The following is a 24646-nucleotide window of genomic DNA, read 5'->3' as shown; positions in this document are numbered from 1 at the left end:
AGGGCATGCCAGGCTGGCCGGGCATCATGCCCTGCTTCTGGAGCCGCGTCCTCCTCTTCTCCTCCAGCTCCTTCTGGATCTTATAGATCTTCTCTGCCAGCAGGTGGTAGTACTCCGCCTGGAGAGAACAGAGAGATCAGAAGAAATAAATTCCCTTGTCCGTGATGTGGAAATGGTCATGTCACAATGTTGCATGTTCTGCGTGAGAGAGTGTTAGTGTCTTACCCTGCTGTTGGCTGATTCGTACATGTCCCCCTCTACTTTCCGAGCATAAGCCACCAGATTCTCCATCCTCCGGTCCTTCAGTGCAGCTGGGTCCGGAGTGGGGAAGATGGCCTGCACACTACTCGCACACATACACGGACAAATACACATACACACAGTAAGCCATGAGGACATACATGCAACTTTGCCTTACACCAGAATCGTTCATCAAGCCATAAGCCATGTAAGGACAGAGGCGACACCGAGCACAGAAATGGGAAATGAACCGATAAGATCAGTTCATTTCATTAGTTTCCCCTCCTAGTAAAATTTTCTTTGTGTGCTACATTCAGGGCACAGCAGACTCACAGCTTGTGGACAAGGTGGTTGCGGAGGTCCTGTGTGATGTCTTCATGCCAAGACTTCCTCATGCCTGCTGCAGAGGGAGGGATTGCCGTAGGCATGGAGCCCAGGTTGCCCACACCATCATTCATCAAACTGGAGGAAAGGACACACATAGAAGGAGAGGGGAGGGAAGGAAAGAGTGAGTAAAAGACATTCGCCATCACAGACTTAATTTTTAAGAGCTCTACTAATGTCCTAAAATGTCCTATTATGTGATGCATCTGCACCAGTAAAGGTGGAAAAGATAATTAGACAGCCAGGGAGAAGTTGGCAGGTTATGGTAGCCCTTGACCACCCAAAGGAGATCAAATCCCTCTTAGCAAGGAGAAATTCTATCTTTGGTTTTACCGAACTATATTCTGGTTGAAGCTGAGTTTTACTACTAATTGGTTAGTAAATAATGTGATTGGGAACAGTTTCAGCTGTTGTCGCCTGCTCACAAGGAAGTGAGATAGCTGAACGATATCATATCAGAAAAACAAAACAAAAAACAAAATCAACACAAACTCCTCATTATTGACTGAACTGTCTGTAGCCTCTCACAGAGGCTACAGTAGCTAGTTATGACCAGTTTAAGGCAGTCCTACCTCTGTGCATTCATGTTGTTGTGCAACATGGCATCTGGTAATAGGCTGGACTGCTGGTTGGGGGGCTGCACCCCCACTCCACCATTCACTCCCATGGGGTTTCCTCCTGAATAGACAAAGAGAAATTAGTTTCAGGGTTCGACCAATACGGGTTTTTGAAGCACGATACCAATTCCGATAACAGATGTTTTGTGTCTATATTCAATGTCTTTATTCAACAATTTTCATGCTAAATTACAAGAATTCAGTGTTTCCTGCAGAATTTTATTCTTGGCAGGATGGAAAAGCCTCTGAAACAGCATTTAGGCCATCATGTGACACTAAAGCTCTCCAGTGAAATACAAATGAAATTGTTTTGAGCGGGTAGGCAGCTCCTTAAGGTGACCCACCACACCTATTCACTGGTAAAGGAAACTCTGGGATACATTACTTTAAATACAAAAAACATTATTGAACAATTAAACAAATTCATAGAATGTTAAAAAAAATAATAATTTTCCTTCCAGGTTTTACAGATTGTTTTTATGAAGATGTGGTGAGGGAGGAACCTCCATCATGTTGGCCCATCATTGGCCAATATTGGCTTGATATATTGGCAAACTAATATATCGGTCTATTAGTTTCTGCTTCTGCTGTTTGTTTCTGCTTTGGATAAATGTGTTCATCCAAAACATTATCCTACTGACTGCTCCACCCTCAGTAATTCTTCTCATAAACATGGGAAAATCACAATGGCACCGTACAGTGATAATTCAGTACCATTCCATACAATAATACAGTTGACCACATCATTTATGTGATATGCACAATAGCATTTCCCACTCACCCATGGTGTTAAGGGTCCTCATCCCAGGTTGCCCCTGCAGAGCCTGGTTGGGCATGTTGGCCTGTGGAGGTTGCTGTGGCATCTGGTTGCCCTGGTAGGTGAGGCCCAGGGCGGCGTACGCCCTCTCTATGGAACTGGGGTCGATCTGGTTGGGAGGGTTCAGGTTTGGGGTGTTGGGCTGTCCCCCTGGTACCCCTGAACCTAGAGAGTTCACTAGACTCACCCCTGCGCTGCTGAGGAGAGCTGTAGGGATGGGAAGGAGGGGAGAATGAGGGAAGAAGAAGAGATTGGGATGGAGGAGTGATGGGAGAGAGAGAAAGAGAGAGAGAGAGAGAGGAAGAGGTAATGAAGGACAAGCATCTGTGGATGTACACAAGCCTACAGAGTCATCCAGCTAACTACATACTAGGGTTATTTGATGTGACAACATTTACACATCGTCACATCACCCAATCAAACATCTCAGATGACATCAGGTGGGGGGAGATGCTGTCTACAGAGCGGTCCTGTCTCATTAATGAGAGTTTCATTCTCCATTTGGTTAGCATTTTGAGGAAAACAACATTGTTGTCAGATGAAAATTTTTTGCTTATAATGGCGCTCAAAAACACAGGCTAAACAAGCCTGTGACTAACTTAAAACGTGTTAAAAGTGAGAGAAAGGGCTTTGCTTGCTGCCTCTTGGGAACGGTGTTTGTGAGCTGTAGGGATGTGTGTGTGTGTGTGTGTGTGTGTGTGTGTGTGTGTGTGTGTGTGTGTGTGTGTGTGTGAGAGAGCTGTAGGACTGTGTGTGTGTGTGTCAGTTAAGGCTTGTCTCTTCTCCTCCACTGACTCGGCTGAGCATTGTTCTCAACACCTCTTATTCAGTGATTTTGTTGTTCTGGGTAATGGCTACGTTGCAGAAGTGAAATGTTATTTCAAAATATTAAATTGCTGAAAAAACACCCCAAAAAAAAAACTCAACATCGCCACATGAAAAAGTCCATCGGCACAGACAGCCCATCGTTGTTGTCGATGACATCATACATCAGTGCAAGTCTACTACATACTATGTGAGTGTTAGCTGTATAGGACTCTGAATCATTTTGATACCCTGGCTGAAGAGAATGTGTAATAATTCAATATAAGCAGTGAGCATGCATGCTGTTCATAGACAGACAAACAGACAGCCACACCCACCACACAGACACACACACACATACACATACACATACACATACAGACTGAGAAACACTCACATTGCTGGTTCCTCTTGTCTCCAGCGTTTTTCAGTGGCAGGCAGACGGGACAGTCGTGTCGCGTGCAATTCTTCCAATGAGAGATGATCTGTCTGGATGAGGCACAGTGTGCCACTGGGGGAGAAGAGACAGAAATGGAGAGCGTTAGAGAAAAAGAGAAGAGAATACAAAAAGAGAGAAGATAAGAGGGGCAGAGAGAGAACAAGTGGAATGAGAAATGGTGACAGGGTGAAGGAGGGAGAAAAATAACGAGACAAGGAAAGGATATGAGAGAAAAAGAGAGAACAGAAGAGTCAAAAGGGGAGAGAAAGAAGCCAGACACTAAGAAAGTGATAGTATGAGTCATTCAGTACAACAAAACTGGGTCCAGATGGAGACTCAATGAGAACAGGAGAGAGGGAAAACTTACAGTAAAACAGCCAGCTACAGGGAGAATAACTCATTCTGATACTACGGACAAACTGGGAGGCTAACCAAGAGGGATATAAACAAAACACAAGTACAAGCAAAAAAGGGAAAAAAGAAAACAAGGAAAGGGATTTGCTGCAGAGCCATAGCAACTCTAAACACTGCCTAGTGTTCATGATATAAACCGCACACTATAAAACCAGCAATCAGTATAATTCAACAGGCTCACCCTGGCAGGACTTGCCAGCCTGGCAGTGAGTCATGTGGTTGAGCACGTTCTTCATGGTGCGGCAGTGGGGCAGGTTGCACTGCCGCACTTCTCCGTTGGCCTGCTCCCTCCGCTGGCATTTGTGCGCGTGGAGCAAGAGCACCAGCTGCTGCTGAATCAGCTTCCGCTTCTCGGGGTCCGCCGTAGGGGGCGCTGCGCCGGGACCTGCCCCTACGCCGCCGAGCCCGACCTGGGCCCCTCCCACTGCTGCTGCCCCGCCCACCGACACACCGCCTACCGCTGAGGGCTGCTGCTGCTGGGAGGCCTGGGGACACAGAGGAGAGAGGAGGTGAGAACCGGCCGTAGACAGATATATCGGAATACAGATATTATTTGTATGTATCTTTCTTTTCTTTCTCTATTATTATTCAAACAGTTATTACATGTTAGTGTGTGCTTGATTACTGAGGTGCGTACTTGTCTCTTGCCACCGGGAACACTTGAAAACGTTTTCATTGGGGCAGCAAAGGCTATATCTTCTATCCAATACATTCAACTGTTTCTAATCATATAGGCCATGAAATTCATAACACAACATCAGATATGAATATATATGAGCTGTAAATGTTTAACAGTCGAAAATAGCAAATGTACACAATAATTAAACAGTCTCAAAACGCTCTGCTCAGAAAGGAGCGAAATTAAAGTTTCACTCTGCGCCGCGCTCCCGGCAAGACTGAAATTAAAAACAGCAAGGCTGCTTAAAGAACGAATGGGCCGGTTCTCTATTAAAAAACATAAAACATCTGTTCAATTAATGTCGAATGGCAGATGAGCATAAATAACGCAGGCAGCATGGTGTGATCGGGCAGTTGAAACGGTGCTCAGCTGATCACTGATGACCTATTGCAAACTTGTACGGGCTGATTATGATCGGTGGCCGATTGATCAGTGCATCCCTAACTAAGATTTTGGTATAGGCATCAGTTCATATCATCATCAGTGCTTGAAGATTGCCCCTCCCTATTTAAATCATGGAGGACAATGAAAATGGAGCTCATGCATTTAACTGTTACAACACTCCTTTGCAAGTGACATTTTTTAGAGCCTGTGTGTCGGGTCAATGTCGTGAATGATTCGCCACACATCCATACAGACTCAAACAGGGAAGGTATGGGTCTACAGTGGTGCAGTGTAATCTGATTACGATTTTGTCTGTCTTAATGCCGTCCCATCCTGTCAAATTTTTCAGGTCTGGGAAAAATCTTTCAACAATGCGTTTGGCTTGCTGCTTCCTCGGGTTCACTTGATGATTTGATTATTCCCGTCCTGTAATTCTAATTCTGTCCGAATGGGGTTTTAGCGGCAACTGAAAACTCGCCAACAAAAATGATCTTGACACCAAGCTGCTTTTGAGACATGTAGCCCCGAGTGAGATATGGTGCACTAGAAGTTAAATGCTGTCCTCTTTTCAGCTGTGAGGAAATAAAAGGGACGATGTGGCAAACAATTGTCTGAGAGACCGTGTTTGGTGCTAAAATATGTACATTTGGTTCTACTTTACAACATTTGGGAGAGAATAGGCTTCAGTACAAATGCAGGCTAGTTACTGAGTGTATCCACCCCCACACACACACACACACAAAGATTTCTTACCATCCCAGGCATGCCTTGACCCGGCGGTGTCTTCTTGTCCATGTTGAACTGGGCGGCCAGATTGTTGGGCAGGCCTGCCTTGTTCTGGAGCTGCGGGCCCAGCCCCGCCCCAGCCAGCCCCTGGCCGGCAGGCTGGCCGTACGGACCACCATAGGGGCCCGCGTTGGCCATCATATTCATCTGGAGAGCAGGGGTGAGGAGAGGCAGCAAGAAGATGGGGAGGAAGAGAGAAGGCGGGAGAGACGGAAGGAGGGAATGATAAGGAGGAGAGACGGCATGGAGGAGAGAAAGTAGAAGAGGAAGGCAGGAAAAAAAGGTTAGAGGATCAGATGAATTACTTCCCATGTTCTGTGAAAGCACGATTTGAGCAGCAATCTAACTGGCATCACTCAGGCATTCAAGGTAGAATCACACGTGGGCTTTCACCGTCATCTCAAAAGAATAATAAAAAAAAAAAAACTTCTACAAGGTACCTTCACTAAATTGGATCCATTTCTGCTGAGAGAACAGCAGATAGGTAGAATGTAATTTCCTCTTACTTTCTCCTTACCCTGTTCTGGTAAATTAACAACAAAAATGCAATCTTAAAGCCAAACTTTAAGGAAATCCAAACCAGGTCAACATCAGCCATGATCTTAGACGTAGCCCGTAACACTACCAGCTACTTCAACATTACCTCTGACCAAACGATTATGCTTTCAAACCAGCAGCAATGCAAGATCAAGCCTAAGGGTACCGATCCACCAAGGATGCTTCATTTCTGGCAACAATGTGAAACGGTTGGTTGATTGTTGCTATGTGACCGTTAGAAACTCATGAAAACTGTTCATCCCTGCATCTGAGCTGTAAGTGAAAATAGCACAGTTCACTGGGTTTAGTGATGAGCTAAAACTGCATTCTTTCCTTTGTAAACAACAAGGAAAAGCAGCAAAAAGCCCACACTGAATACAGATTCATACCCTCACTGATAATGAACGATTTTAATGTCTAACTACATTAGAAAAAAAAATCTTCTATAACCACGTGTTGGTTGCCACACAACCACAGTAGTAAGGCCAAGGCCATTGATGCTGCTCTTTGATGCTGTCACAGATACACGCCTCAATTAAACCATTTAACATGGTCCTTCTGCTGAAGTGCCTTTTACACCTCAGAGCAAACTCAAACCAGTCACGTGGAGTATTACACAGTGAGGAGGTTAACCATCAATACCACAGAGTGAGCAGTGACTGTGCTGTGAGTCCAACACATAACCACACTCCTGCCTGTACCCGGTCTCCAGCGCTCGACTTGAGCAGTCTCATATGAGCAACCGCTATAGATCAACTTCAGCCTGGAGCTCAACTTGGGTCTGAAGTCCCGTGCGCTGAGCTCAACTCAGCTTGAACCTGAAAATACTGCTCAAACATGAATCGGACCCGAGCGTGACTAGCTTTTTTTCTTTTTGAAGCCAGACCCAAATCCAAGCAGTTAATTGAGGAATTCAGCTTGTCCAAACCCAAGCCCATCAGGCTCGTTCCCACTGGTGTTGTGCAACAATATCAAGCTTCAATATTTTACATAGATATGATAGATATATGGAACTAAGCAGTAATAGGCACTCAGAATTTTAGATGGGGAGGGCACATTTTATATGAGTCCCTGCTCCTAACTGTCTGTGCATGGCAGAGCTGCAAGATACTGACACAAAAATGCTATTGCAACTGTAACTGCTTTGCCTCAGTTAAATATTGCAGCTTCTTGCAATTTGGAAATTTGCAACAGTTGGTACTGAGCTTGCAATTTTTTGCCAATAAATGAAGCATCCCTGTCGCATGGTCCTGCTGCCTAATGTGCGCTTACCTTGTTCAGTGCTCCAGGTTGCTGTGGCCTCATCCCAGCCTGACCGCCAGGTCCCATCTGTTGACCCCCCTGCTGCTGCTGTAGGGTCTCCGCCAACAGATTGCTATTGTTACCCATGCCTGCATTGCCAGGGTAACCCATCCTGGGCGAGCCGTTCATCACCTGCCCTCCCATCAGGCCTTGCTGTTGCTGTCCACTGTTGCCCTTCTGGGCTCCCATCATGGCAGCCGCCCGATTCAGCCCGGCCACCCCTCCACCCATCCCCACCTGCTGCATCAGTCCAGTCTGCTGCTGCTGGCCCTGGGGTCCCATGCCTTGAGGCCCGCCAGGGGAGACATTCACGCCCCCCATCATCCCCATGGACGCCCCGGCTCCTGTGCTGTTGGGAGTGGGGCCGCCCTGCTGGGGTGGTGCTCCGGCCCGGAGGAGCTCGGAGAGCTGTTTGTGTTTGGCTGCCGCGTCCTGGCCTCCTCCCACACCCATCCCTCCCATTCCTCCTCCGACTCCTCCAAGGCTGGTATGGAGTTGACTGAGGTCCCCTCCGTTGACCAGCCCCAGCTCCGAGGAGTTGATGAGCTCATCTGGGAGGTCGTGCTCCAGGTCGAAGAGTGAACCAAAATCTAGGTGGGAGGGAGAGAGGAAATCTTAAATACCAGGAAAACAAAGATTTCTTTCATGAAGAAACAGAAATACATTTAAAACCTAAAATTTGCAATGCATAGTCAAACTGACATTTTCAAAAAAGTAATACAGCTCCAACATGAATTTGAGAAACTATCAACTAGCCTATATAGGAGCGCTCTGTGCAATGATCTGCCTCCAATCTGGAGCTCGGAGCCAGACAGCCAGTGCAGCAGTAGCTGCCTCTCACAGCCTAGACTCCTCTCCTGGGCATCAGTTTGTGGTTTGATGGGATGCCAAACATGGAGAGTGAACGCAGTAGGGTCAGGGTGAGAAGCCGCAGAGGGGTAAATACTGACTGGGCAGGTGTGTGCACTGAGTCTACAGTTATAAGGTGCAACAGCATGAAGCGGGGGAAAGCCTCAGACTAAGTCACTACTGTATATTGACTGAGACCGGAAGAAAATTAAGAGGGAAAGCGCTTTGGGAGTAGGGTCATGTTATACTGAAAAATACTGAAACTACAGCTTTCTCACATGCAGTTTCCTTGCACAGAGCATGGATCTTTCTACTACTTAACTGTTACAAACCAAGTCATATTTTTGGATGGATCATGGTTATGTTAGACCTGTACACAGCTCTAGTGCATACACTGTCCTGGCTGCACCAGGCCAACTGACAAGGCACAGTCACTCACATCCAGCTTTTTTACTTACTGACTTAATGCACAAGGCTGGTTACATCCCCATGTCTTTCTTTCTCCCTCTCTCACTCACACACAAAATCTCTCTTGTATACAAACCATAAAGAGCCATATTGCTGATGGTAGCAGCAGAGCCCAGACATCTTAGGAAATGAAACACCTATCAAACTCATTTTTGAAACTCATAATGCCCAGCACAAAACAGAGTCATTCATTCATTCGTTCATTCATTCAAACAGTTGCAGCACTGTTAGTGTGACTTCAATCTTTGTACAGATAACATGCAAGCCATTCCTGGACAACATTTTATATCACAGATGTTCATGGCAAGACAGATTCCACAGTTCCACCAACTTTAGTAATTTTGAGGTATGCTATACATGCTCAGGATAAGAGAGTCAGCTAAATGCCTAAAATATATAACGTTAGGCTCATTAGAAATCGTTCTGTCTACAACGGGATGCAACAAGCGGATGGCATGCAATAGTTTACAGCTCCCATGTTCAGTAAGGACTAATGAGTACGTTTGCGATAATGGAATTTAATTCACATATTGAAAGGTCTTCGAGTTCCCTAGATGCGATAGCTGTTGCATTATTGTGAAACGTGAAATGCAAAAAGAGCAACCGCTTAGTGCCAGTGTGCCATATTTAGACAATGGAGGAAGAGCAGGCACGGCTTTCGTCGGTAGCATAGTTGAGAAAATGAACAGTCTTTGAACAAAAGACATGAGGGGAGGCATTTCAAAGACGGTGGGTGACTTTGACCCTTCGTTTACAACGTAGTAACACACGGATAAACGTGAAAATGCAGCAACATCTCCCCTCTAGGCTGGACAACAATGCTTTGCGCAACTTCTTCATTGATGAAGTGAGGCTCGAACAATAGCTAGCTGGTTAGCGACAACAGTTCGGTGAAAATGCTACTATTCTCACATGTTAACACCTACACGAAATGTATGACCCCACATGATTTTTGCTGTACCCAAAGACAAGCTTAAAGGCCACTAAAAATCAGTCTGGCCACAGAAAGGTTTACCACTTATCGAGTTTGCTAGTCGGCTACCAAACTCAGCTGAGCCGGTAACGTTAGCTGCCTAACGTTAGCTAGTTAGCTCGCCGGGGTACCGTTATTTTCTGCTGTTCAAACAGGACCTTGTGCTACAACTGATGTGGTACTTTATCACTATTTTCAGAGATTATTTTCTACGTCTGTTGTTTCGTTATGTGGCCTCTCCTCCTTTCGATAAACTGACTTCCCCAATAAGTAGCTAGCCAACTTAAAGCAAACTGGGGTGACTCGACTCTTCCATTGTTTGGCGGTGGATAGTATAGTTACTAGCTAGTTAGCCTGTTGAGGCTAACACATCAAAACATCACACCTGAAAAGTTGTCCAAGCCGCCAACACGACTCCATGCTCTTTGCTAGTAATCTTATTTCCAATCCAATCCTTTTATAACCAAACCCGTGCATACATGCATGTGTAAGAGCTTTATGGAGAAACTAAGTCAGACCAAGTAACTTGCAGTGCAACTCTGCAGAGACTGGAAGATGGATCAGCGATTAATACACATTCAGTCGCAGCTAGTCTAAGTTTTATATGTAACCAAACAATGCATGCAATGTTTACCATTTCCATCACTGGCAGATACTGAGAGAGCTGGAGAGGACAGCTTGGGCCTCTTGGCTGAAGGCGGGCCGGACTCCAGGACATTATCGGCCATATTTTTGACGAATTAAAAATTGCTGTAGATCCACGCAGGGCCAAACGTATTCCCCTTATTTGCGTCTCCTTATCCCCGTTGAAGAAATGTTTTCGATTCCTCCCCCACCGCTTGGGGGACGGTAGGGGAAAAGACAGCAATGTTGAACTCTTTCCTTGAGAGTTCCCACTCTCGGCTTATTCCTCTCTGCAGATATCAATCCCCCTCCCCTGTCGGAGATTTTGTTTCTTCACAGATTTCTCCGAGTTGAACAGGAGGAGGTGGGAAGGTGGAGTCGGCGAAAAAGACAAGCGAACGGGCCTCCGACAACCTCATGTAGCCTCTTCTGCGACATAAAAATTGTCCCAAGACCTGTCCTCCATGGTACGATCAGTCTTGTCCGCCATAGTCGGCGGAGAAATCCGGTATTTCAGGTCTGAAGCGCTCCAGTGAAGTGTCAGGGCACGAAAATGATAAATGCGATCTCAAAACGCAGGCCAAGCGTACCCCAGTGGTAACTTTTGGGGGCCTTCCTCTCATGCAACAGTTATGAGAGCCTCGATAGCATTTATCCTTTCTCCCACCTGATCGGAAATCTCACTGCTGTCAATGCTATCAATCCCTAACATTACCAAAACCAAAAGGCAGTCAACTGGCGTGTGGTGATCACTCACGGTGGCTGACAGTGGTTTTAAAATGCAATTAAAGCATGAACGGTAATCTCAAGTGCAATACTGAGAGAGAGAAAAACTTGCATTGGCTGTTCAACTGAATAAATAGCATAATACAGTTCTGTAGAAAGATGAACACAGGGAGTCCCACACTTGCAGTAACTGAGTTAAAAGGAAATCTATTGCAAATTGATATTTTCATGCATCTCGTGAGTTTTCTTTTGCATGTGCATTCCGACTAAATTGTGCACTTAGTGTGTACATCTGACCATGCAAGGCACTGGGTCAAAAATAACGGACTCATATTGCACATTTGGTTGTTGCAACCCTTTGCGCGAGTATGCCTATTGCAGTCAGTGGGGTTGGCAATGGTTGGAAAAAAAAAAATCACGAAAAGATCTTGTCAAAAATCACTGCTTGTCTGCAGATTGGTTGCCAATCGATTGTGATGCAGATTTTTTCTTTGCCAGTATAGTTCTTAAGGACTATCAAAGACCTAATTGCCAATCAGCGGGCAGTCAGATTGATCCAATTAGTTTTATTTTGCAGAGGACGATCCATGGGGTTACTTATCCTGTGCTTCTCAACAGATTCCTCCTCCAGTTTTCCCTGCTGATAACACTGCAAATCTTCTCCGAAAATAAAACGGTTCATAAATATTGCAAAAAAAAAAAATTATCTGTCACTCACTGCGTATACGGATATCTTGGCCATGCAAGCGAAGAAGAGCGAGAAAAAAAGGTCCTAACCAAAAACAAGAGAACACGGCGATGGGCGAAAATGTGATAAATTGACGGGGGTCGCTAAGAAATTATGGCTATTTTAGAAGCGGAAAGCCTCGGATCGGCAAGATAATGTTAACACCCCCCAAAATATTTTGGGCTCACACAAAATCCTTTCATTGACTCTTTGTGATGGAGAATGCCCCCCTTCGCGTTTATCCTGGCAATTTTCCCTTCTCTTTAAACCCGTCTTTCTTCTTTCCACCTCTCCCTTATGCCCGGTAGCAATTTATTTATATAATTGTCTATGCGGGCTCTTTCCTTCCTCCGCGATGGGCACATAATGATTTTTCATGTTCATGTTTTTCCCTTTCGCAGGTTTTCCTTCGTTATAATATATTGCCCTCTTCCGCCTCTCCTCTCCGTCTCCGCTCCGCAAAACACCCCTTCCTTGGATTTTTCAGAGTATTTCCTTTTTATACATATATATCACCGACTCGTTTTTCTCTCCCTTGACGTCTTATCTTTTTGGTTATGCTTTCTCTCTCGTCCCCGCTCTTGATACACGGACGCGAATTCGCCACTCTTTTCCCCCGGCGGTTCCCGGAGTGGCTGCTATCGGTGCCGGAGTCGCTCCTTCTCTCGGTATCTCCTCCTGTTTCTTACGGTCTGTCCGCACAAACAAAATGGCGGCTTGTTGTTTCTACTCCTCTGATACGGGGGGAGGGTTGGAGGTACAGCAACATTAGGCGTGAAGGGGAGGAGGGAGGGGGGGAGGAGGAGGAGGAGAGAGGAAGGGGGGGGGCTCTTCTTCGTTGGTGTTCGGGATTGTCCGGAACACGGTTTCGTATTGTTTCGGAGTTGCACTACTATCGCAGCAATCTGTAGGGGACAGTGGCGCTCCACTTTCTCTACACGGATCATTCAAATCAAGCCACCAGTAAGTTCAATTATTTAACCACGCAAGGGCGGAAGTTCACTTCAACTTTTGTTTTTTTTTTGTGGGTGAACAGTCTGAATGAAACCCAGGGCAGCAAATCACAATTACATACCATGGGCACGGTAGTAGCCTAAAAAAAAATCAGGGGTTCCCAAACTTTTTCCTATCAAAGACCCCCCAAATGGATCCACTATAGACCACAGACCCCATTGAATAAGATATCACATTTTGTCCTATAGAACCCCATCTGGGAAGATTTTGTAGTTACAGTTAGGCCAATATATATAGAACTGTATATACTGTAGGTGAGGTGATAGTCAGTGGGAGCGGAATAATACTGAAATTAAACACATTTTTTTTCTGTGGACCCCCTGGAATTCCCTCAAAGACCCCTGGAGGTCCCTGGGCCCACTTTGGGAACTTTGGGAACACTTTTCCCCTTACTTCACCCGCAAGATCGACATCAAATGTATGCATTTGCATGAGAAAAGATATGCAGGTATGACAGAGTGAGGAGAACTACAAAGTGAAATACAGTCAGACATTCCTATTCTGAACCCGTGACCTGAAGGGAAAACATTCATAAACATATCAAACATGGCAGTAATTTGCTGTCGAAAATGCCTTAATATGCATGCATAAGGAGTTTCAAACAACTATGGGAAGGGCTCCATTTTTTTTTAAGAGAATCACAAAATGTGCTTGGGGGAAGATTCTTCTAATATTGTGGTGGTCATGTCCCCCTGTCTGCCCCCAAATCTGCACCTATGTAACCCTGAGATGAAACATTCATCAATGCATTCAATGTAAAATATCATGCACCCCCTATCATCATCATCATCATCATCATCATTCAACCACAAAGGGTCACTTTCAATGAGGCATTCTTCAGATCGCGCTAAGTAAAACAAAAAAGTGTCAGTAAATTGACTCCGGAGTTCTTTCCTATAACCTAAAACAAACCTGGAGGATTTATTAGTTATAAAAGAGGGAAGGATGAGGTCATTTTTTTATATCTATAAAAGCATAATTTGATGACCTTTGCACACCGAGAGAGCCTCACCCTGCCATCGTCTTTGAATGTGCTCACACTTTTCTCTCCGAGTGAACACAAATGCGCGCACACACACCTCTCTCTGCATACACAAGCACACACACACACAAAACCATGTCATTGTACACTTTCAAACCATTTCAGTGCATGGGTCTCATCATTATCCAGGTTTATCAGGAGGAGCTGTGTTTTGGATAGAGTCCTCTTTCACTTCTTGATTATTTCAACCTCGTGCATAAAGAGGGCGGCCTCCTCTGGTGCTTCCTGTCCATCCACCAGTACAAGGCATACCAAGTGAGCTCATATGGCTGAGTGGATGTTGCCGTTTTGGTGTTTTGTACTGTAGGACAGGTTTGGGAAAGAGTGATGTCACACCAAAAGGTTGTCAACAGTGTGTTTTAATGAAGGAATTTTAAAAAGTGCATGTCAGACAGAGAAATTGAGAGTGTGTGTGTATGCAGGTATGAGAGAATGTATGTATGTGAGTGAGTGAATGAACAAGCAATCATACCCTGATGTGACCTGATGCAATGGTGAAAAATAGAAACAAATAGGGTAGAAGTTCAGGAGGCTGACATCTTTATGCACTTGGTTCATTGACCTATAAAAAAAAATAAATCACGTTTTTCCTGATTTTCCACTTTGGCTTGGGCCCATATCCTCAAGTATGTTAAGAGTGTGACTGCTGATCTGAGATCACCTTGCCTCTTAAATTAACATTGTTTACATGGTCACTGGACCTAACCAGCGGGTTTTAGATCAGTTCTTCATAACTGTTAGGGTGGAAGCACACTACAATATTTGTTTAAGTATTGTTGGGTTTCACATTTTAGGCATTTAGCTCCTATACAGATAACATTACAGTCAGTTTTCTAGATGTGTGTGGGCTAGCTTAATCCAGACTTAAACCAGAAGTCTTGTAGTGTGCTTCCCCCTTTCACGCACACGGGCCCTGAGCCTGACGACATCATCACCGTGAAACACACAGTACACTGCCGGGCCTCGATGCTGTAGCTCAGTCACTCGTCCCTCTCTGTCTGCTCTATCCCTGGGCACAGGCCCGCTCCACATCGGCAACGGTCTTTGGTGCGTCGGAGGACAGAATCAGAGGGCCCCCCTTGTCCCGGATCACCACGTCGTCCTCGATCCTGACCCCCAGGCCACGGAAACGCTCTGGGACCTGGTCGTCCTCACAGATGTACAAGCCTGTGACGAGAGAGAGGGAGACACGTGTCGGCAACTTAAACGGTGACGGTAGCCCCAGTTTCACTCCCTCTCCGCCTACCCTGCTAGTTTGAAACATGCAATGAAGTGGGTGTGGAGAGCAGCGGTGAAGAGGGAAGAGGAGTGGTTATCAAATCAATCTCATTACGTAGAGTCTAACTAAAGTAACACACTAAACATCCAATTATATTCACCTACTCATGACTTTTAACCCACGAAAAAAGGGAATTGTCAATTTAGCACCTAAAACATCAGCAGATCAACATATGCACTTATATGTGGAGGTAATGCCTAGTATTTTCTTCCATCTCAAACAACACCTAGATATCAGTTAACATCTCAAAAAACATGTTTTAGTGTGTCTTACCCCTTTAAATCGCCCCATGTGGAAAATTACAACAGGAGCGACAAGAGCCATAAGTTCAACAAATGAAAAACACAAGCATACACAGGATGCATAGAATAGATGCAATAATGTTAACAATGGAACTGGATTGCTCAGATTAAAGTTTGTATTCTGCATAAAATGCACGTGGGACAATGTTTGTGTGCATGAGTGCTTCGAGTGTTAGAGAGAGAACTTGTGACTGTTACAGAGAAAAATAAATGTGTTCAAAGTGTGTGTGTGTGGTGCATTTCAGCACACTCTGACCCAACCATCCAATGTAAGTCTATAGTAATTAGATGGAGAGGAAGAGAAAGGGTTACTCCATCCTTCAGCTGCAGCACTCTGTGCATGCATGAGAGAAGAAAAAGAGAGAGGAAAAAGAGAGTGAGAGGCCATTTAAACCCCCGTCTCCCTGTACCTGGCTCTATGGTGATGGCCATCCCGGGCTGCAGAGGCTGGGAGCGGGACAGGTCAGGAGTGTCGTGGACGTCCATGCCCAGGTAATGACCAACGTGGTGGGGGCAGTAGCGTCGTGCAGCCTGGGACCAGCAAAAACAAAACCATGGCCATGAAGGTGTGACAGACCAGGGGCCGCTTGTATAAAACTGTCCCAGAGCATTGCTTCGTCATAACTGTTAACAAGTAATAACATTTTCTACCTTCCTTAACAGAGCGTTAAAGGAGTGAGGCATCCAAACCAAAAAGGGACATAACTCAATGTTGGAGCATAACAACTTTATTCCTCAAAGTTGTACACAAATTCAACTGGTGGCTTATATGACAGTCTGGCTTTATGAAGAAACTATCAATCTCATGTTTTATCCCATTTTGAATCTACAAAACAAGTCATTCAATTTTGAGGAATCCTTGGCACATACAAGTATTATACAAGATAATTTGAGGGCCTTGGTGTCAAAATGTGATATCAATCACAGCTTACAATTCTGTCCAAGGACTTGGTTAACATGCAAGTAAAAGAAAAACGCACAAATTATGGCTTGGCCCTTTAATCAAAGTTGTTACAATGACACCTATGACTAAGCCTCTAATGAAGACAGTCTGGATAAGATCTCTGCACCTTGTGTGTCTGCTTTGCGTTCTGTGTTGCATTCTGTGTACGTTACCCCCCACATCGAAGGTTTCAATGTCTATGTACTTTGATTTATAGTTTGCATGGAGGCAAAAGCATTCCCATGTCAAGTTCATTTTTCAAAAACCCCAAATAGTGTGTGGCCATTATCCGTATTCTTGTCAGCATTACAAAGGGAGTAATTCGTACCATTTTACAGTCTGCTGACAGCGGAGACAGACAAATATGCAAAGTCAGCATGGGTAACGCCATGACAGGCTGACAAAAACACAAACTAGATGTTTCTATTTTGTTCACCGCCTATCTAAAAATACGAGATTGAGTTGGGAATCCACGCTCAAGGGACGAGTGTGGATTTTTTCCCCTGTGTTTCTGCTCAGCCCCGCCTCTCCATTTGCATCTATTGCGAGAGAGACGGTCAAGTGGACCTAGTGAGTGGTGCTACATCCAAACTCCTATTCTGAGAGAATTGATAATTATGGGCCCAGTTCTGAATCGAGGTCTTCCCACATGGAAACTCAAACATCAATCACTCAGCCAAGGCAGAAGCCAACAAGTCCGAGGAAGAGGCTCGGGGCTTTCCAGGCCTTCCCTAGTTTGTATCTAGAAAAATGAGCAAACCTGGCAACAATTCCTTCTTTTAGATGCAACTTCATTATTCTTTGTCTTAATGAAGAATTAATGTGTCAGTCTGCTATGCGTCTTGAACAAACAGCTCCCTGGCAGCCACAAATCATCCTTTGTTTTATTACCCCACGCTTCTCGTTCCAAACTTTTCCAGAGAGACTTCTGATTTTTTTTTTTTTTTTTTTTTTTTTTAACAGAAACCAGTTGAATAAATTTACATTAAGCTTTGGTTTGGCTTGCTTCATTCATTTCCCTGAAAAGAACCACTGCAGGAAAGGAGTGCCTCTATTATAGGTAGTTATACTGGCATATTGTGCTTTATGAAGGGTGTAATTAGGTCACCATTTCATCGTTTAAATTGGCCAGAGGAGCTTATGGCTATTTCCTGACCACAAACCATTGGTGTGGCTAAAAATAAACACAAGATATACCAAAAATGTCTCAATTCAATGGACAGCTGAGATAGTAAAAGCGATAAATTGATAGTATCCTGGCTCTTTCTTATGTGGTTGATTGTTATTTGTCTTACATTACTCAACAGCAGGGGAAGAGACAATTTATTTTACATGAGCAGTATGAAAATCCAACAATATAATGTGAGCGTGGAAGTTGAAATGCGCTACACATTGGCCCGTTTAGAGGTGAATGAAATTCAATCTTAGGCTTTTCCGTTCTATTTTAGTCTCTCTGGTAAATATTCATTTTGCTGTTAATATGTGCTTTGAAAAGCTAAAAATCAAGATGGATTAGTCATTAATTTATGCTCACTTTGCTAACAGTACACTGTATAACCGTTAACAATTAAAAGGTCTTCAACGCAGGTAATATTTGACAACACAAATGGAGGCCACACAGTCACTTCCCTTTATTTACCAGGCTTGTGCAGAACAGTAATTAGCTGTGTAATAGTTAAGCACAAGGAGCACCTGAATATTATGATCTGAAAATACAGTTTTCATGTATGAACACCTGTGAAGCTGAATAATGTGCAGCTCAAGTAGTGCAAGTTTAAATTTAAATCAGTCAGTAGGGACCTTCGTAAGGAAGCAGGGAAGATGAGACATTTTAACTGAGCCTTTATTGCTTTTAAATAGCGCATATTAGTCCTTAATGCTATTCATGTCTCCAGACAATAACTCTGTTTTCCCAAAGCCAAGGGCTGCTCCCTGCTTTTACGCAAAACATGTCCATACATACAGATTGGAATTTATCCTACCTTGAGTACGTCAGCGTCGCTGGTGCTGGCCTTGACGATGCCTAGCTGCCTGAGCTGCCGTCCCAGCAGGGCCAGCATGGTGGTGTAGATGTGGTCCAGACTGACGCCTGGGGAGCACAGGGACAGACAGGACCGCTGCACCTCCAGCACGGCCTCGTACAGCTCCGCCTGGGCAGGGCCGAACCTGGAAGGAAGGAGGTGGAGGATGTAAACAAAAGGGGAGGGCAGGGAACAGCCAAGGTGTGTTGGCATCAGTCTTCTGTAACAGACTTGAAATGGTTTGTTAAAACTCCCTCCTCCGGTTCAAATACTAACACTCATCTAATTTGGCTGCTAGATGGGAGAGAAGGGCTGGTATTATATTAACCTTTGTTTACCCAGAGAAGGTTTCCTGAACAAGTGTGCTCTTTTCAGCAACGCCCCGCTTCACACTCACAAGTTACACACATTCCCACCTGGCAGCCCAGTACAACCTGTCTTCCACTGTCAGCAGCCTCAGTGAAGCAAGTGGAGGTTAAGTGTCTTGCTCAAGGGCAGCTTGGTGGTAGTTTTGTTGTTCACTTTCTTCTACAGTCAAGAGGTGCTCCAGTCCAAGGCCCACACATACATGGGACCCTGCCCAGGTAGAAGACATTTGTTCTATGGAGGAGTTGTAAAGGACAAGTACTACTTACTTTCCATTCACTGGCCATGTGCGAGTGATATCACTGACATAACCAAAGTATTCACAACCACCATCAAGCAGCACCATTTCTCCATCCTGATGGAGGAAAGAACGGGAAAAAACACTTATGGCCAATCATTTAGGCTAGTCGATCATTTGTTTGTTACTTAATTATATACAAACTGTAAGTGTTTATTGCACCTTATCCAATGGGACTGTCTTGAGATTGTGCAGCCAAATCCGTGCACACATTCAACATGTCCCTTTACCTTGATAATCTGGTTGTTGTTGATGTAGTGCAGTGTGTTGGCTCGATTTCCTCCAGCAACCACAGGGGGATAGGCCAGGAAGTTGGCACCACGGATCCGATTCTCAAAATCAAACTGGAAGAAGATAATATGTTATAAAAGTCTTTCTACCTGAGACGTGACTATAGGCTGTGAGTGTGCTGTGACACCAGTGTCCGTTTCAAACACTGGACATTAAAAACCAGATTGAAAACAGATTTGCAGTTTTTCCTCAGAGGTGATTTATATATATATTATATATATATATTCCTGTGCTGTACAGAATTCCTGGTCTAAAAGGCCTTTTTTACATGAGAAAAGTTTTCATTTTATTTAAACTGAGCAAAGTTGTGGAAAGAGCAGTGTACATCTGCATCTCACTTTATTTCACAATTACAGAATTCAGAAATTAAAAGCATATGATTCTTTGTCAATATCGTACAGTGCTAATTCAGAATAATGTTAATTTCTACCATATTGACTAAATAATCAATGGACACTTATGGTCACAGTAATCACATAAAAGAGCCTGATCAATATTAGACAGAGATATAGCAGGCTACACAGTTAACAGCCATACAGAGTCAGTCAGTTACCTTGGCAAAGAGCACGGCTTCATCAACGTCCCCTTGAGACAGAGCCATCGTCTTCCTGAACGCCTGCAAGACAACCAATTGGAAAGTAAACGATGTTATCACTGACATTGCATTCATAGACATGTTGATGCATTGTAAATGGGCTTTAATATTACATTTTCTACACTGTACTATCTTAAAAGGGAAGTTTATGTCAAAACTCACCTGAATAGCTATATATAGGGTCCTGTTGTATGCATGATTGATGTACTGAATGATGAGCCTTGTGAAAATCTGATATTATGTGGTTAATATCCCTGATGGTTTATGGGCTGTGGTGGTTTTATTGGTTGAAATTTTTATGGTCGCTAACAATTTCCTGTTTTCCAGGAAGTAAAAGTAATGAGATTTTGATATGGAACACTTTGACCAAGAGGAGAATCTATGATTCTCGTCTGCCTTAGGCAGTGAGATCTGACGTAAATATCAGATCAGAGTAGAATCAGGAAGGACAGGGGAAAAAAAAGTTAAAGAAAAATATATGGGGGGAGTATTTGTTGTGTTCTTTTATCTTTCTATTTTACTTGATTTGATTATTTTAATGCAATGCATTTTGCTTGTTCTTTTATATGAATTTTATCTTTTTATCTGTTTTATCTGCCTTTTATTGATGTAAAGCACTTTGAGCTGCATGTTGTGTATGAAAGGTGCTATACAAATAAAGGTTATTATTATTATTATTATCATCATATATAAATACAACAAAATAACTTATTTTTTTTATTTTGATGGCATAAATTGTCAAATGCGTGTATGGTATGATAGTTAAAATGAGCTAAAAAGGCGAAAAAATGTGAAAACTTGAATGAAACACCTACCTGTGCTGTGATGCGGCCGGCCTCCTGCATGAGAGCCACCTCTGCTGAGCTCTTGAGGGCCCTGAGGGAGTGTGTGAGGGGCCGGACAGAGCGGGCCACTGGCCCCGCCTCCAGCACAGGACACACGTGAGTCTGGTGGAGCCGCGGGTGGGCTGGCTGAGAACTGTCATACCACACCATCGTACCTGCAAGAAACAGGGAAGAGCTACGGTAAGAGAAACAGATTAGGAGGACGAGAGAGAGAGAGTGGGAAGTTGAGCTACTTCCAGTTGGACATCAGTCAGTGCTGAAATGCCGCCTCCCCTTTCTTAAGGGAATAGTTCACCCCAAAATGAAAATTCAATCAGTATCTACTCGCCGTCATGTCAGTTGAAACTCCATCGAAGTTTGTAGGAGCACCAAACTCACAGCGAGTTCGCCCCTGCAGTTTAATCTCAGCCTTATCCCAAACTATCAAAGTTAACAAGGCTCCTATATTTTACTCCTGACAATGCTTTGTCCTTGAACGCACCAACAGTCCCTACAGTAGCAAGCAGAGTCGCCTGTCAGAGCGCTGAAGGGTGAGCCACCAGAGCATTGCCAGTGAGGAAAATCTGTGGGATAGCGAGATAAATATTGGACTTTTGGACCCAGAGTGCAATCGTTTGGCTACAAAACACTTGGATTTTGCTGCACAAGCTGTTATTTTATGCTTTTTTTTTTTGAGCTGTAAACCGATTAACAGACTGTTAACTTTAATAGTTTGGGAGAAGGCCGAGATGGAACTACAGGGGGCTAACTCGCTGTGTATGGTCCTACAAGGCTCGACTGACATGGGGGTGAGTAGATAATGACTGAATTTTGTATTTGGGGTGAACTATTCCTTTACGCTCTGTGTCCACCAAGCACCACTTCTTTAACTGGCAGTGCTAAACAGATGCTTGTGGGAAGCTCTGACCACGGTTACTGCTGTTGCTATGCAACTATTGAAAGCTATCGAGCGCTAAAAACATGCTCAGCTACCACTGCTGCTCAAAAGATGCAACAGCATGTCCTGTCCTTTGACAAAAAACAAGAAAACAAGGTTTGTGCTGTAAAGAGACACGCAACCTCCGACTCCCACCCACCCAGCCACCCACCTTTCAGGCTCTTGAGCACCACACCCAGCTCCTCGGTGCTATGAACTCTCTCTATGCCAGTCAGAGCAGCCGCCCCGTCCTTCCCCGACCTGGGCCCATCCCAGAGCTCCCTCGCTGGGTCTCTGCGGGGCACGAATAAGATGGCCTGGTCTGGTCTGCCTCTCCCGTGCAGAACCAAGGCACTGTCGGGCTCTAGGATGCCACTGAGGTAGAGGAAATCCTGGGGAGAGTAGGGTTCAGCACCAGCAACACCAAACAAAGGCAGAAGGGAAAGAAATGAGAGGAAGACAGCAACAACAAAGAACACAAAGATGAAGTTGAAGAAGGGAGGTGGAATGCAACCTGAAACCAAATGAGTACCTGGTTCTGGTGGAAGGGATAAGGGATGTCATTGGTCATGTAGCGGGTTGGGTGGGACAAAACGATGACCAGATGGGTGCTGGAGGAGGCAGAGGGTCCCAGCCGATCCGCCTGGGCCTCGATGAGGGAGGCCAGCCTGTGTCTGCGGAGCTCATATTCTGTCTGGCTCAAGCCTGGAGTCACCTCACCTGAAGAGCAGAGGACAGATATGTGGTGTGTCGGTGTAAAATGGAGTTGGAATATTGCGCATTGTTCTCTTTTCTGTAACTTGTAGTGCAGTGCTGAATTAAGTCTGGGATCTATTAGAGCTGTAACTACAACTACAAACACTGGATGCTGCAGAAAGGGAAGGATAGTAGTGTCTATCACTGGAATCTATAGTAGCTTCTTCTCCTAACGCGAAAACAATGGATAAAAAACAATTTGTTGCTCTGCCACCAGGACGCGTACATCCTGAATAGCTGACATGTTTGCTGAATTGACTTAAAGTCACAATGAAATGAAAAATGAATTTTTCACCTTGTTAACTAATAATTTTTGATGCCATAATATACACCCAAATGCACCCCAAAAAATGTCTTGCATTTTTATATCAAAATCCAATTACCAATCCAATTTAATTTGTGGAAAACTACATTTCATGATTACCTCATGCTATACCAGGAGGCGTGGTGTAATAAAAATTCCAATCAATAAAACCATCACAGGTTTTTTAAAAATCCCACCCCTCCACCCTTCCCATCAAATAAAACTGCCTCGCTCTCCATAACTGATATCCCATTGGTTTACACTTTTGAATGATCCCTCCCTGCCTTATGTCCCGCCCCGATATCCTGTTCCACAGGAAATACTTCACATTAAGGAAGCAAGATGCTCTCAAAATGCTGTTTCATTGTGACTTTAAGACTGTATGCATCACAGTTTTCCCAAAAAAGTGCAAAAGTGCCACCACTTTATTTTCCAGAGCCACCGTGTGAAATATCCAACTAGTCACTCTTACATCACATTAGTCATCACCATGTGATAGTGTAGACAGCAGATGGTAGCCACCACCACCCTGTTGCTGCTGTATGAAAATACTCACCGTGTTTGATGAGGTGTGGATGGGTGAACGGGCTGGGCTGGCCCAAGTACCGAGGAGGAACCGTCTTTGGTTTCAAACCTCCAGGTTTCACAGAAATGTTCCTGCATGGGCACCAGACACATCCTACAGACCAAAAAAACAAACTAAGACAGCAGATACTCTTGTACTGTGCAGTGAGCACTGTAGGCAGTGTTGTAGTCGAGTCGCTAAACATTGAGTCCGAGTCAAGTCCCAAGGCCTCAATATTCGAATCAGAATCCAAGTCACCAAGGTCATGTCCGAGTCGAGTCATATGTAAGTGAAGCTCACAATACGTGGTGGAGGAATCTTCATTTATCACTTGACCCAAGTTCAGCTCCTCAATGGGCAAGTCCCAGCCATCGATATTCAAGTCAAGTCATAAGTCATCAAAATGGGACTTGATTCCGAGTCCAAGACTTGCGTACTACAACACTGATTGTAGGACACTGCATGAAACCTTTATTATGTAATATCAGACTTCAATGCATGTTTTCATATCAAGGGTAATACTAAAGGAACAGTTCACCCCAGAATGAAAATTCTGTCATTATCTACTCATGCCAGTCAAAACTCCCACCTCTCTCCCCCAAACTCGCTGTGTGTTTGATGGTCCTATGAACTTGTATGGAGTTTCGACTGACTGAGCAGTGAGTAGACTGAATTTACATTTTGGAGTGAACTGTTCCTTTAATACATCAGCTTTAGCACAGCACATTTGATCTACAAAATATAGAAACAGATATGGCTGAAGTTGTCATGGGTTTCTGGGATGTTTAACTGAAAAGCTGGTGATATAATGACAGCAAAACAGCCTTGTTACATACAAACGAAACACTGAACTTGCATAAGACTTTTTTTATGGGTGAGAGAGCACAATGTGGAGTCAGTTGGGCTCCATTCAGATGAAATGACAGCCGGTAAACCCCACAGCACCACACCTCACCTCGGCTCCAGTTGGAGCGTGGCAGCAGCCTGACAGCCGACCTGACCAGACTGCTGGTTGAGGGCAACATCGCTGCAACTCGGCGAGACGGTTCAGTCAAAGCCCACCATGATGTCTGCCTGGGCTGTGCTGGGCACGGCGGTGTATCAGGTGCTCACATGAGGCACATTTAATGACAAAGTAGAGAGCAGTGAACTACACTGGGAAGTTACGGTGGACAGACGACTGTATATTGTCAAATGAGAACCAGACGTGCCGCTTAAGTCGTGTTTTAAACTCCCCTACAACTGTTTTTTGCGTTGACAGGAACGCTTGCTAGCTGCCCTGCCATTCAGAAGGTGACAGCTTCGGCCTTTTCCTTTAAGACCCTCGCGATGATTGGTG

General features: G+C 44.5%; 2 protein-coding genes across 2 annotated transcripts in view; both read right to left on the bottom strand.

Annotated features, from left to right (window-relative positions):
• ep300b (E1A binding protein p300 b) overlaps window positions 1–12459 on the bottom strand; it is a 35474-nt gene extending 23015 nt beyond the window's left edge. The window contains exons 1-10 of the mRNA XM_071521852.1: window positions 10328–12459; window positions 7374–7993; window positions 5532–5711; window positions 3897–4200; window positions 3260–3373; window positions 2023–2265; window positions 1197–1302; window positions 574–702; window positions 226–343; window positions 1–118 (exon numbers count right to left, since the gene is read on the bottom strand). The exon at window positions 1–118 is cut by the window's left edge and continues 66 nt beyond it. Of these exons, the coding sequence (XP_071377953.1) occupies window positions 1–118; window positions 226–343; window positions 574–702; window positions 1197–1302; window positions 2023–2265; window positions 3260–3373; window positions 3897–4200; window positions 5532–5711; window positions 7374–7993; window positions 10328–10421 (2026 nt within the window). The 5' untranslated portion in view covers window positions 10422–12459. The remainder of the gene's footprint in view (window positions 119–225; window positions 344–573; window positions 703–1196; window positions 1303–2022; window positions 2266–3259; window positions 3374–3896; window positions 4201–5531; window positions 5712–7373; window positions 7994–10327) is intronic.
• Window positions 12460–12882: 423 nt separating this feature from the next.
• Window positions 12883–24590, bottom strand: xpnpep3 (X-prolyl aminopeptidase 3, mitochondrial). Its single transcript, XM_071521869.1, has 11 exons — window positions 24263–24590; window positions 23299–23421; window positions 22215–22402; window positions 21855–22074; window positions 20737–20921; window positions 19880–19942; window positions 19266–19379; window positions 19007–19092; window positions 18333–18516; window positions 15818–15938; window positions 12883–14993 (listed from the first exon to the last, which is right to left on the bottom strand). Exons 1-11 carry the CDS (start codon window positions 24330–24332, stop codon window positions 14830–14832), a joined length of 1518 nt encoding a protein of 505 aa, XP_071377970.1. The 5' UTR covers window positions 24333–24590; the 3' UTR covers window positions 12883–14829.
• Between the last annotated feature and the right edge of the window lie 56 nt (window positions 24591–24646).

The sequence above is a fragment of the Centroberyx affinis genome, unplaced genomic scaffold, assembly GCF_046629955.1.
Source record: "Centroberyx affinis isolate AG114_WGS23_722 - 3 ecotype Tasmania unplaced genomic scaffold, CSIRO-AGI_Caff_v1 ptg000937l_1, whole genome shotgun sequence".
Lineage (NCBI taxonomy): Eukaryota > Metazoa > Chordata > Actinopteri > Beryciformes > Berycidae > Centroberyx > Centroberyx affinis.
The sequence above is the reverse complement of the archived record's forward strand: the minus strand, read 5'-3'. Positions and strand labels throughout refer to the sequence as shown.